Raw genomic sequence first — 15,000 nt, forward strand, 5'->3', positions numbered from 1 at the left:
CTGTCACGTCTGTACGTTCACCGGCCCGTCCACCTCAGTAACTTCGGCCCACAGTCCTCCACGCCATGCAGAAGTGGTAACCGCCACCAACCCCGCGTTTCGAATCCTCTTACGGGATCGGACCTATGATACCAAGCCTGTGTGCCGCCAGCTGTGCGCGAGCAGCGAGTGTTGGGTTGTGGTGTAGGTATTGCAGGTTATTGAACTTCATTTCAAGAATATACTTCTTGTTGTTATTTCACATCATTAGTATTATTGTTGGTGTGATAGAATAACACATCAGTAACCTATCACTTCATTTCATTTTGACATCAAGTTAATTCATAAATCTCGAGAAGGAACGAAAAGGAATAAAGTTATTCTTGCATGATAGTCACAAATTACTTAACGAACCCTAACAAATTCTTACAAGTTTCCATACTTTTGAATAATTACTGCTGCTGCCGCGACGCTTAACTTCTTTAATTGCTTCGATTTTTTTTTTTATTTCGGTTTGCTAACACACACACACACACACACACACACACACACACACACACACACACACACACACACACACACACACACACACACACACACACACACACACACACACACACACACACACACACACACACACCTCGTTGACTCTCACGGACATATAGTCAATTTGAGGATAATGTGAGAAACGGAAAAAAAAATGCACAGAATCAGCAAAATATTAAATACGTGTTGTGCGCTTTTCTTTTGGTCAGCTAATGAAATACTGTCTAATCAGTATCTCATATCCATCAATTAACAAGTATTTTTCATTGTATTGGTGCACGAAGAAAATAAAGAAGTCTGATGGAAAGAAACGTATCCACAAGAGCACCTAAAACACCCTGCCTTTCTCTATCTCCCCCCCTCCAATAGATTACACACAGAAACAAAAGTAATTCCACATAGTTTTTTTTTCTCCCCGTTTCTGAAAAATATGGCTTTCCAGTTTAACATTTCTTCACATTTATCGGGGAAAGAGAGAGAGAAAAAATAATAATCCACATCTGTTCTTTATCGTTGCTTTATTTTGGTGCGTCATCGGTGGTCGGCTTACGCGAAATACGAGTACGTAAGGCAAGGTGGAATTCTTGGTGACAGGGGTAGAGAGAGAGAGAGAGAGAGAGAGAGAGAGAGAGAGAGAGAGAGAGAGAGAGAGGGAAAATATATTCCTCTAAAAGCATTTTTCTCTCCCTTTCTTCCTCTTTGTCTCAGTGTAAACTTGGCAGCCAGCCCGGGGAGACGCGGGGGTCCGGGGCGCGGGTGGGAACGGGCAGATTCTTAGGAGAAGGAGGAGGAGGAGGAGGAGGAGGAGGAGTAGGAGGAGGAGGAGGAGGAGGAGGAGGAGGAGGAGGAGGAGGAGGAGGAGGTGGTGGTGGTGGTGGTGGTGGTGGTGGTGGTGGTGGAAGACAAGGAAGATGGCTAAAGGGGTGCCAGGCTAAGGTGTTGTGGAGGTGGTGTCAGCCTTGGAGCGAATTTGAGAGAGAGAGAGAGAGAGAGAGAGAGAGAGAGAGAGAGAGAGAGAGAGAGAGAGAAACGGGCCTCTTTCTTTATCGTAACTTTCCGCCGGACAAGAAATTACTACACTAGCCTTCACCATCCTGTGTTCCACGTGTCTCTTATTACAGTTCCTAGTCCCCTATGACCCACTCTCTCTCTCTCTCTCTCTCTCTCTCTCTCTCTCTCTCTCTCTCTCTCTCTCTCTCTCTCTCTCTCTCTCAATATGTGGCGGTGGTTCTTTTCTTTTTCATTTTATTCTACACACACACACACACACACACACACACACACACACACACACACACACACACACACACACACACACACACACACACACACACACACACACACACACACACACACACACACACGTATGTATCTAAGAGAGAGAGAGAGAGTGAGTGAGAGTGAGAGTGAATGTGTGTGTCTCATTCCAGCCCTGGCGTCTTGGAAGCATGACTGTACTTACCATAACTTTTTTTCCACCTTTTCCCTGAACCATAACGGATTTGGGCCCATGTGGAGGCGCAGCGGATCAGGGCAAGGCGGTTGATCCAGGGCACCAAGCCGACTCGCGGCTGCCTCGTATGACGTCACTAATGTCAACAAACACTCCCCCTCTCTCCTCTCGCTGTGGTGCATTGTGGGAGTGAATTGGCGGAGGGGAGGATCAGCTGAGTGTTCGGGCATTCTATTTGCTCTCTCAAAGGGCACGATACGACCTATTTATCGTGCACAAACACCGAGAGGGGAAGGCAGCTCGGCTCGGTTATGAAGTGGACGCCTAGAGTTCTCCTAAGAGGTCCTCAGGGGCAAAAACATGATGTCTACGGCTTCGCGCTTTGTTTGAACCTTTGTTTGTGTTGACAGTTGGGGCACTTCCTTCCCCGCTCTTTTTGTTTTTGTTCTATGTATTCATTGGAGAATGAACAAAGAAGTTTGGTTTGAAGCCAGTTGAAGTGAAAACAAAGTTTAGAATAATCATTGGCATTAGTTGAATAATTTTGTGGAATAATCTTGAGAGTGTCCTCAGTACGTTAATTTTTCATCTTACTCTTAAAACTGATAGATTACACCACGTGTGATACATAAAATAAAAACGCTACAGTTGAATGATTTTGATATACATGATTCATTGTTTGAATTAGGCCATGCATCAATATTAGTCCTTATTTGCATGAAAGTTGGACTGATACAGAAAACCTTTCCAGCTGTAATGACAAGAAATTTAACTGATATCAAAAGCAGAAACAGATCATTAGACACAACTGTCATTGAAAGTTCTTATAGAGTTGTAAAGACTCAATAATCTTCCAGGCGATGAGTTATGAAATGATACACAGGAGGAAAACGTAAAGTAAGGCCTAGGGCATAGCGCACGGATGATTACTTCGTCTTAAAGAAAGGATATCAATAAGTGTAATTCTGATGTTGCTTCTTACACGTTTGCTTAAGTTTTCCTTCTTTTCCATCTCATTTCCATCCTTTCCATTCTGTATTCACTTTCATGCCATCACTGCCACTTCCCATCTCCAACCGTAATGCTGCTACACTTGTGACGTCACCAACACTGCCTCTTCATAACCATTATCCACTCACTTCAGATTTACCATAAATTTTTCCATCCAGACTTCTCCATATGCTGATAATCTGTCTTTACGTTACTTACAACTTCATTCATTCATTCGTTCACATTTGCACTCTATTATTCACTTCCGATTTCCATAGTTTGAATATTTTTTCTATTATTAAAATCATCCCATTCCGATTAATTCTTTCTTGCTTCTTTCCTTTCCATATAACACTCTTATCTTTCTATCTTTCTTCGCTCTTTTTTTTTTTTTTTATTCATAGTTTTGCGTAGCGTCCATGTTTCGTTTTTATAGTTTATTTTTCCCTTCATGGATTCGTCTTCGCTTTTATCTCTCCCTCGCTATTCGCGCCCTATCACCCTTCGCTCTGTCTCCTGCAAAGTGTCAACTCAGCTCCATTTCGTATCCACAGCTATTCTTCGTCTCACTTTTACCCACACGCAACTTGTCCAACACGATTTGGCTTTCTCATCGCTGCGGCATCCACACCCTCCGCTGCACTCTCACCCACCCAAACCCGAACCCACATTGTCTTGAGGCAAATGGAGGCTCCGGTTCAGCAGTGAAGCGTGAGTTTTATTTTGTGTGTGGCGTGGATGTGTTCGGATTGTAGCCAGGTCCTTAGATTATTTTTCTACCTTTTTTGTATCTGATTCTGCGTTCTGGCAGTTTTGTTAGCTTATTTCTTCATTTCTTTATTTATCTATTTATCTTGTTTTTTTTTTAGTATAGTGATAATAGTATTTGTTGCTGTTATTGAAGTTCTAGTAGTGGTGGTAGTAATAGCAGACATACTAACAGTAGCAGGAATAGTGATGTTAATGATATTTTAGAAATTTTTTAACATATTCTAATTTCCTTCTTAAATATGTTAAAAAGCAGTAAGGCAGTCCATTTTGAGATTTCTAACAGCGTTGGACACTTGGTGTGCCAGTGTCGGTACCTGCATGTGATGAAGGATTGTCGACAAATCAAATGCCATGTATATTCTTTTAAAAATATTGCCACAGAACGGCCAATTGACGTACAGATTTTAAGATTATATTTGCACACACCACGTAGTGTAGTGGTTAGCACGTTCGACTCACAATCGAGAGGACCGGGTTCGAGTCCCGGGAAGTGGCGAGGCAAATGGGCAAGCCTCTTAATGTGTAGACCCTGTTCACTTAGCAGCAAGTAGGTAGGGGATGTAAGTCGAGGGGTTGTGGCCTCGCTTTCCCGGTGTGTGGAGTGTATTGTGGTCTCAGTCCTACCCGAAGATCGGTCTATGAGGTCTGAGCTCGCTCCGTAATGGAGAAGGCTGGCTGGGTGACCAGCAGACGACCGTGGTGGTGGTGGTGGTGGTGGTGCATTAACTTTGAAGGCTATTTTGGGTTAGATTTTTTTCCTCTTATGATTTTTATTCATTATTGTCAGCCATGGCATCATACCAAGCAATCCCATTTAGAAATAGAAGTCGTCATGAACTTATTTTGGGTTATTTGTTAATAGATTAAAACAAAAATAATGCTAAATTGTATCCAGGCTAAGAAATATGTACGTGCAATAAATGATACAATATAATATGAGGACAATTATTTACTTCATCATATGTATTGTGGGAAATATAAGTAAGTAGCTGCCTAGAGGTAAACTTTCTCTTATAATCATTACTTTTAAACAATAACTACCTTTACTCTACATGGAGTGCCATTTCTTTATTAATGGATATACTTGTGACAAATGTGTGAGCCATTAAGGACGAAAAAGAAGCGAGATGTATTTTCTTTTTAGTTTCACCTTTTCTTCGTTCCTCATTTGTGTTTATCTTCATTTTCAGAAAAAAATATTGTCAGGAGATGTTTTAAAAGACAAGCACAAAGGTTCCTTCGAAGGAAACAAAAGTGAAGCATAATCATAATTTTAATGACGGGAAAAAACAGTTTATAGTATACAAAATCGTTTTAATATTATTACTATTATTATTTATCCAATGAATCTGACACTGGTATTCCAAGACAATGACGACTTTTCTGCGTCGTCTTTGGGTTTTGATTATCGGTGGCACAGCGAAGAGCTCACCGATCCCAAGCAACATCCTTAAGACCTAGAAAATAAACGAGTGCAGGCGTCCGGAGGGACTGAGCGGTACTGTACATGGTGATATAAATCTGAGGGTGACTCTCCCGTATGCGACTCATTACGAGTGGTAAAACAACGTTCTTAAAAGTGCTGCTTGAGTCTATCACTTTGAAGGTTCATGAGCAAAGAGGAACTGGGGTGTGTTGGTAATGTGGGTGTTATAATTATCTTTGTTATTTTACAATATCATGCATTGAGAGAAACAAATGTGACTTATAACAGTAACTATTTGCTATACAAATGAGGGAGAAACGTGATATTATGTATTTATTAACCATGAAACACGGGGCGTGAGAGTTCCCCTGCAGCCGAGGCCGGTATTATATTATGTTGTCGTAGATGCCTTCCTGGTGGCTGCTGAACCCCTGCTGCCCCTGGCGCGCGTACACGTGGCTTAGCGTAAACACGCCTGAATCGCTGGGTGGTAGGTGGCGGCCCAGACTCCTGCTGGAATGGAAGGAGTTTCCTCTTGTCTTGCTGGCCTCCTTCATGGAACCAGTGTACGGGTTCTGATCTAGAAACTCACAAGAGTAATACCCAGAGTCCTTAGAAGCCTTCGTGGCAGCCCCGTCGCCGCTTCCTGGGCGGATCTTTATTTGCGGTTCCGCGTAAATGGGCGGCTTGTGGTTGCGAGGGGCGGCGCCAGGTGGAGGCGAGGGTGGTAGGTACTGTGAGATTCGCTGAATGCCGTTACATGTGTTGCTATTTCCGCTGCTGCTGTTGTTGCAAACCACGCCGTTCTCCAGCGGAACCACACCAAAGTATCCCTCTTGAGTGGTCCTTGGCGGGGCCTTGAGCGAGGAGTAGTGGTCCTGGAGAGTCCGACTGTTTCCGGAGCGGCGAGAGGATCTTCTGATGGTGTCCTCTGGCTTGAAAGTATTCTTGAGCGCCTTTGTCCTGTTGATGAGCTCGTCGTGGAGGCCAGCGGGCGGAGGCTGGTCTCCACCGAGCTCCTGTCAGATGACTGTGACGGGAATGTGCTGGACACCGCGCAGTGAGTGGAAAGTATATTCCTCGTCTTCCAACTGCTGTTTTTGGTATTCCGGGTCCTTCCACGTAGCCACAATCTTTTCGGGCCAGTGGTCGTGCACCATCGCCTTCATCTTGCGGCAGTTCTTGTAATACACAATGCCAAAGGCGACAAGGAGCAGCACGAGGGCCATGGAGGCGGCGGCACAAGAGGCCACTACGACTACGTTATTGTAGCACTCCAGATCATATTCTGATAACTCTGAGAGGCTTCTTCCTCTCAGCAGTTCCGGGCCTGCGCACAGAATCTCCTCAATTTTAAGTGAGATACTATTGTTTAGACTTGCCTCTTGCAGCCACTTGATGGAGCAGTTACACTCGAGGCTATTGTCCCGCAGGTCAAGGGACTGAAGAATGGTGGAGCTGACGAGGGACCTGTCAAAGGTCCTCAAACCGTTACCTCTGAGAACTAGATCCTGCAGGCTGGAGAGCGGCTTGAACACGTCTTGCTGGAGGGAGGTTAGCTGAGGGTTAAAGCTTAACTCCAGTGAGGTGAGGTATCCCAAGCTAGTGAATGCTCCACTGTCTATGGAGGACAGATTCTCACACCGTGATATGTGGAGACTCTTGAGTTTGGGAACATGTACAAAGGGACCAAAGGAAAGTGACGTCAGAGGGTTGATGCTGAAGTCCAGTTCTTCCAGATCACCAATGGGTGCGAGAACGAGGCTTGGTATGCTAGTGAACGCATTATCCTTAAGACACAGGTCCTTCAGAGAGTCCAGACCACTGAAGGCCTTTTCTTGAATGTGATACATCTGGTTATTGCTCAGCTTGAGGATCTTCAAACCCTTCAAGCTTTTGAAGGCAAAATTCTGGATGCTCGTTATCTGGTTAGAACACAAGTCCAGTTCCTTGAGCTCCCTCAGTGGCTCAAACACTTCAGTAAATATATGCTTAAGCTCGTTTTTGCACAAATCGAGCTTTTTGAGTCCCCGGAGCTTTGCAAAAGTGTTTATAGTCAGGTTTTTTATTCGATTGTTAGATAAATCAAGGAGTTTCAATTTCCCCAGAGAGCCAAAAGCATTGCTTTCAATAGTTTCTATATAATTGTCACTTAAATCTAAAGTAGTGAGCTTAGAAAGGCCAAGAAAGGCTCTACTGTGAATTTTTGAGACTTTGTTGTTGTTAATGATAAGTGTATGAAGCGACCGCTGTGATGCAAAGTTCTGTGAGCCAAGCGACACCACCTCGTTGTGGGCAAGATCAAGGTGCTGCAACACGTCGTAGAAGGTCAAACCCTCCAGGATGGTCTTGATCTTGTTGTGGCTTAAGTTGAGCTCCAGTGTGCCGGGGTTCATCAGTATGGGGATCACGTCCAAGTCGGCGTTGACACATTGGGACCGCAGCCTCTGGTCGTCACACACACACCCGCGTGGGCAGAATGCACCGACAGGGCTCAGGAGAGTCACAACCAACACCAGGGCCACAGACTGCAACCCTTGGATTACAGAAGACCACGCCGGGGCGGCGGGAACCCAGGCTTGTGATGGCCTCTCACAGCTCACCTGATTTGTGGTCTGATTCTGTGCCTCCGCGGGCACAGTCTTGTAGCCCCTCGATGTCCACCATAACCGGCGTTTTCTCCTTTTTGTAGCTTCCGGGGACGTCAAGAGGACGGGTGACTCTTCGCCTTCCTCGTCATGCGTCCTGCTCTTCAGGCAGCGGCTGTGTTCAGGTTTTAAGGCAACATCTGCCGTAACAGCACGGCTTTTGCCAAAATATTTTTGTCGCGTCCATGGTAGACTGAAGGACAGACTAATGCTCTTTCCGCGTGGTTTTGTCATCCCCGTCGCATTCGCTGTGCCTTTAGCTGGCGGGACACGCGGCGAAAGCACGGAAGAAAGACCCAACTTGGCAAGGATTTTTTTTCGCTTTCCCTGAACATGGTCCACACAGGGAGTTGCGCGTGGAGGGGTCGGGGGAGGGACGGACGCAGAATCTGGGGAGCAACTCCACGCAGTGTCGTCATTGGAAGGGGAAGGACAGCGAGCCACCATCAGCAGCGGCGTCCTGTCACCGCCACCTCCCACCATCGCGGCCGCCTCCTCATACACTACTCCACCGCCTTGTCCGTGAAGCCGCCAGGGGGGGCGTCTAGAGGCATCTCCTTTCTTTCCATGACTCTGAGCTTCGGCAGGCGTGGCGGCGACGCCCTCCTGAAAAGAAAGAAAAGCATGTTAATGGTCACATGTCAATGTTTATGGAAAGATGATGACGTTGCTATCAGGGATATGCAAATGCATATTCACATACATACATAATACACACACACACACACACACACACACACACACACACACACACACACACACACACACACACACACACACACACACACACACACTGAAATAAAAGCTTGACAGGTCTACCTATATTCTATGAACGGCGAAAAAAACGTCATTCACCACTTTTTTTTTTTTTTTTTTTTTTTTACAGGTTTAAAGGCTATTCTTTCTGTTTTGAAAAATGATTCGCGAGTTTCCCACGGTTTTTACTCTTCTTTTTATGTATGGAATGTTTTGATTTTGGTGCACCAATTTTGTTTTGACATGGATATAGATTACAGGTTATGTCTACACTTTCACTGTTTTTGAGTCAATGTTTTGAGTCCCTGCACACCTTTACAATATAAAGATGTCGTTCAAGATCAAGAACATAATCATATAATAAGTAAACTTCGTTGTATTTGTTCCTCTCATCCCGAGTGTCTTTGCACTACACGTGCATGGTGTCTTCTTGGTTGCTTCCATTCAGTTAAGGGAGGAAAGGGACAACTTGAAATGGCACTGACTGCAATACTATTTCACTAGTATGAAAGTCTCTCTCTCTCTCTCTCTCTCTCTCTCTCTCTCTCTCTCTCTCTCTCTCTCTCTCTCTCTCTCTCCTATATGGGTCAGTAATAAGAGCAAAAAGGAATATATCGGTGGGAGAGTAAAGTTTCAGTAATACACGCACACGTTTACTTTTACCTTCCATAACTTTTCTCTTTTTTTTTTCCTCCTCCTCTGCTATCTTTGAAGCATAGTGAGAGTGGGATCTAAAAGACAGAGTCAGTCACTGTGCATCTAACGAGATTGTGGAATTGAGCCAGTGTTTAGGATTAATGAACCGTGAGATCGACTCAAATTTTCCCGCATTCCCGGCAAGACAAAGGAGTGGAGACTGTAATTGTGGTTTGTGGCAGCCAGTTTGTCGTTGGTGAATGCTGGGGCTTCCCTTCCGGGCCTTCCTCTGCACCGCGGGGACGAGGATTACGTTCATGGCAGCTTAAGAATAGTTAGTGTGCCTCGTGTTTCATGTATTAATTAAGAGAAGATGCTTCAAAACTTAAATGCTGCAGTTCATTTAATGGGACAAACTTTGGAAGTATTATTTTATCCTCTCCAAAACTTAGAAATGAATTAATAAATCGACTGATAAATATATAAATCAGTAAATAAATCAATATTAAACCACATTGTATATATATTATTTTCAATGTGTACTGACACGTACAAGGCCGCCATACTAGTATTTGAAGTGAATATAGATAGTCTTCAATTATATGGTGCCATAACACTCCTAGCATGGAGCAATGAACCCATCGTCTTGTCCGCGCGGCAGTGTGACGCCACCATGCCTAATAAAACGAAGACACTCAGACAGAGAAATGTATGGTTAACTTGTTTCCGTATCGATCTACAATGTATTAAGATGAAGTCTGAAAAAATACAACACGTTTCCCGAGCGAGGACCTTAAACAAAGCAACATTCCCTTTCGTCTCGCTCCTCGTCCTGTCGGGATCCGCCAAACTGCCTGAGAGCTTCAGACAAACTTCGATCCTGTCAAAGCTTCTTGCAGCTTATCTGGCTGAGAAATAATTTTTGTTTTCTGATCCATACTTATATCACACAAGTTTGGACGGAAGTTTTTCTTAGTTGTGAAGGAGCGTGATGATACACCTTTGAAGGCGGAAGCAGGGGGAGGTGTTTTACCATCGCCATCTGGCAGGTATGACGTGGCTTGCATGCACACGATACACACAGGAACACCTTGGCAAACATTTTTCTTTTCATCTCCGAAACACTTTATATAATGTAATGCAAATTGTGTAATGCCAGATGTGATAAATCACCGACGAGGTTCCTGTTTCTTGCTCAAAAGTTATCATGCAGATTTTGAAAGCAGAATTACACCACAGTGAAGGAAGAATGTCTTTTATTATTTGGGAATAAGAACAAAGCCTGTACGGTACAAGCCGTAGCCTGGCACTACTCGCACGCTGAGGGCGAGAATGAACCTTATGCTGTATGTCAGGGATCGTAAACAAAGGCGTGTGCCTCGCGTCTCACACAGCGTTGGCGCTCCGTGATGTTTTATGAGACAAAGTTGGTTCACCCGTAAAAATGTTTGGTGGGACAGGTTGCGAGGGAGACAGGCCGGCCGTGAGGACAAGACGGAGGAGAAAAGGCTGAAAGAAGAGTGAAGAAGATGGATAGCGATGACAAGAGATATTGCATGAAAGGTTGGGATAGTGACGTGAAAGATAAGATACTCACAAGAACTGTTCACATGGTAATTATGATTAAGAGAAAAAAATGGACTAGCTAACATTACCACACCACCACCTCCACCACCACAACCAGCACCACCACCACAATTACCACCACCATCACTAATAAAAATGGGTGAGGATGCGCCACCAACAGCTACATCTTTTACCAGCCCAAGTGACACAAACAAGGAACAATGATAACAAGAAGATGACATCAACCATAGCGATAACAGTAATATTACCGCTATCACTATCACTTTCACTGCTATCACTCTTACCATCCTCGACACTCACCACCACCACCACCACCACCACCACCACCATCACCACCACCACCACCACCACCACCAATATTGCAGCCTCCACTCCCACACCCCTTCCATCACGCTGCCACCACCGACGCCAACACGTACACTATGCTACCAAACGGCGCATTTGTTCGAATTCTTCATTTAAGCGGCACGCACGAATGAAACATTAATTTTCCTTCGCCTTGCAGATGCTACATAACAGAGAGAGAGAGAGAGAGAGAGAGAGAGAGAGAGAGAGAGAGAGAGAGAGAGAGAGAGAGAGAGAGAGAGTGAGTGAGTGAGTGAGTGAGTGAGTGAGTGAGTGAGTGAGTGAGTGAGTGAGTGAGTGAGTGAGTGAGTGAGTGAGTGTGTGTGTGTGTGTGTGTGTGTGTGTGTGTGTGTGTGTGTGTGTGTGTGTGTGTGTGTCATGAAATGCAACTTAAAGATACACAAAACAGTTTGCTACAAAAAAAAAAAAAAAACTACGCACATTTACACATGTTTTTCAATGATTCACTCTCATCGCTTTTACGGCAGCTTGTAGTGGGCGGGAGACTGGTGTGGAGGGCGTGCGAATTACGAGATGAGGATTAGCGGCGGTACTATTAGTAACATGTTGTATTCGCTTCATCTCGTATGGCCTTTTCCTTGTGCTTCACTGCTGACGAGATTCCAACCCTGGGTCTCTGAAACGCTGGCCTTGTAGTGAAGTAAATTGTGACCAGCGAGCCAGTGGTGTTAGGAAGAATATTTGCCATCAGTTTTAAAATTGGTGTATCTGAGTCGATGTTGTAGTTATTTATAAGACTTTTTTTACTTTCCACATTTTATATTGATCAAAGGATTTTTTTTTATGTAAGAGGGAACACCAGCAAAGGGCAAGATATAAAATGATAAAAAAAAAAAAGATCCATTGAGGTGCTTGTCCCTAAAGAAATATATCTAGGGGGACTCCGAGGGTGGCATAGGAGTCTCTTTTTTTTTTTGTCATTTCTAAATTCTACGTGAAGAATGTATATGTAAGTAGTGCATGTAGTTTTGTGTAAATATTAAGATAACTAAGTTGTAGTTTTTGAAAAGAAATTATTGTTTAATACTGTGTGTTTGTTTCCTTGTTTTATCTTCCTAATGTCTTTCTTTTTCTGTTTATGTAGCTTTTTCTTCATCTCTCAGGAGAGCTTTGGCAATAGAGGCGAAGATAAGTTAAGTCACTTTCACTTATCTCGTAAGGTTCTCATTTGGTGTTGGTTCAGGCGTCTTGGCGACACAGTGGAGGTTAAGGGGAGCACGCCCCCCCCCTCTCCTTCCCCAAGTGGAGGGTCATTAACGTGGCGGAGGATTGGCGATAAGATAGCGTCATTACCATAATGTAATTAGTCCCTTTAGTCAAGCTTCTGGAGCCTGTTATCCACATTCTGCCTCCCCCTTCTTCCACCATCCCCCCTTTCTCTCTCTCTCTCTCTCTCTCTCTCTCTCTCTCTCTCTCTCTCTCTCTCTCTCTCTCTCTCTCTCTCTCTCTCTCTCTCTCTCTCTCTCTCTCTCTCTCTCTCTCTCTCTGTGCATTAATACAAATAGTATTGTTATCACACACACACACACACACACACACACACACACACACACACACACACACACACACACACACACACACACACACACACACACACACACACACACACACACACTGTCGTCTCGTCACTTCCTGTGCCCCTTCCTTCTCCTCCCTCCCGCCCTCCTTACCATCCTGCCTCGCCATCACTTACGGCGATCACTCTACACAAGTTTCACTCTAACTCTACGCGCTAACCAAACTTGGGCCATTCGGATCCCAGCAAAACAGTCTTTGAATGTTGATGTTCGTGGAGGAGGGGAATATAATTATGATGACGGTAATGATAGCACGGGTGATAGAGGGAGGGAGCGTGGGCGGCAACAGTGTTAGTATAAACTCTTAGAATCGATGGTTATAGTTTTATTCCCAGTGCTGCTGCCGCCGGAATGCTTTTAGGGTCGGTCTGGACAGGTTAGGAAAGGAAAGCAGGAAGATGGTGATAATAGAGATTGTGGTGTTAGCGATGTGATGGTGATGTATGGTGGTGGGCAAGCAGAAATAGCTGGAAAGTCTTAGCAGAAACGACTACAGGAGGAAGATGAAGAGTAGGAAGAGGGACAAGAAAATAACGAAGGGAAGGAAGCTTGAAAAAAAAAATAGATGATGAGGAAAGATATTTTTCTTCATTAATGATTCTCAGAGTACCGGAGGTGATGAAGGTAGAGGAAAGTTTTCAGGTGACGCAATTCTCGCAGCTTGTTGATTAATTAAGGTGGCGCGAACTTCTGTCTCTGTAAGGAAAGCTGACAAAAAATACTGCTATATTTGAAACAGAGAGAGAGAGAGAGAGAGAGAGAGAGAGAGAGAGAGAGAGAGAGAGAGAGAGCATCACCTGAGCCTGCCATCTGCAAGTTTGGGAACAGGTGTCTAAAGAGATTCGCAGGCTTACTTCTGAACAGACTCCCAAGGTTGAAAGGCTGAACAAACTAACCTGATATCTCTTTTGACTTCAAACTACCGATCTCCACAACTCCACCCTTCGTACTCCTCTTACTGCACCACCTCCTCCTCCTCCTCCTCCTCTTCCTCCTTCACCCTTTCTGCTTCCCTCTACTGCACTATTACTTCTTCATTAATGGGCTGGAAAATTTGTTAATCTTCCCCCAACTACCCATAGTTTATTGTATCTTGTCTTACGCGTGTGTGTATTTCCTTGCCTTCCTCCGGGTATCCATCGCTTATCACTTCCTCCCTTGCTTTGTATCTATATATATATTTTTTTTATGCATCGTGTCATTCAAATTTGGTGTACTCTCTCTCTCTCTCTCTCTCTCTCTCTCTCTCTCTCTCTCTCTCTCTCTCTCTCTCTCTCTCTCTCTCTCTCTCTCTCTCTCTCTCTCTCTCTCTCTCTCTCTCTCTCTCGTGTTTTATTCTTCGTCCCTTTCATCCTCTTTAACCTTCCGTCTTTACTTTCCTCTTAAGAGTCTTATAAAAATTTTGTTCCTCGCATTCATGCCGCTCATTACCCTTTTCTCACCTTCCTTCTCCTTGCTTTTTTTTTTTTTTTTTTTTTTTTTTAACCAAGTCTTGCCTTCCTGCTGCCCTCTTGCCTCCTCTTGCCGCTTCCTCCTCCTCATTATTACCTTCCCTCCTCTTGCATGACTCGTTTCTGACTGAATTTCTTCTTTTCTTCTTCCTCGTTCGTTATTTTGATGTTTTTGTTTCATTTATATCCATTCTTCCTTTTTTTTTTTTTTCTGCTCGTCCTCTTTCTCCTTCTCCTGCTCCTTCTCCATCTTCTCTTCATCCTCCTCGTCCTCCTCCTCTTCCTCTTCCTTCTTCTCTTTCTTCTTCTGACTTCTCTCTCTTCTAACGTTGTCTTTTTTTGTTGTTTTTCCTGTTATTTTTTATTTCCTTTTTTGTTTTCTTGTTTAGTTTGTTTTGGTATTTTTCGTTCTTAATTGTTTTCTCTCTCCCTGTTCTGTTTTCATCTCACTCGCTTGTATTTTTTTCTCTCTTGCTTTCTTGTTTTCTTTCCGTTGTTGTATTTTTTTTCCTGTGTCCTTTTATCTTTCCCTTCCTCCTTCTCCTCCTACTCCTCCTCTACTTCCACTTCTTCCTATATTCTGCTTATTTCTGTTATTCTTCCTATTCCTTTTCATCCTCCTCCTCCTCCTCCTCCTCCTCCTCCTCCTCATTCTCCTTCTCTTTATCTTCCTCTTCCGCTTCTTCCTCCTCCTCCTCCTCCTCTTCCTTTTCCTCCTCCTCTTCTCCTCTTCTGATTTGTCTTCTCACTCATCTTGCTTCCCATTCACTCCTTACTGCAAGTCCTAATATGCCGCTCTTGGATTCGCCGAATT

The 15,000-nt window shown here is 44.2% G+C and overlaps 1 protein-coding gene across 2 annotated transcripts in view; it reads right to left on the reverse strand.

Annotated features, from left to right (window-relative positions):
- Window positions 1-4,994: 4,994 nt before the first annotated feature.
- Window positions 4,995-15,000, reverse strand: part of LOC123504706 (insulin-like growth factor-binding protein complex acid labile subunit) — a 49,475-nt gene continuing 39,469 nt past the window's right edge. For both annotated transcript variants that reach the window (XM_045255448.1, XM_045255447.1), the window contains one exon: window positions 4,995-8,419. In XM_045255448.1, the coding sequence (XP_045111383.1) occupies window positions 6,188-8,296 (2,109 nt within the window). In that variant the 5' untranslated portion in view covers window positions 8,297-8,419 and the 3' untranslated portion in view covers window positions 4,995-6,187. The remainder of the gene's footprint in view (window positions 8,420-15,000) is intronic.

This window comes from Portunus trituberculatus, chromosome 17 (assembly GCF_017591435.1).
Source record: "Portunus trituberculatus isolate SZX2019 chromosome 17, ASM1759143v1, whole genome shotgun sequence".
NCBI lineage: Eukaryota > Metazoa > Arthropoda > Malacostraca > Decapoda > Portunidae > Portunus > Portunus trituberculatus.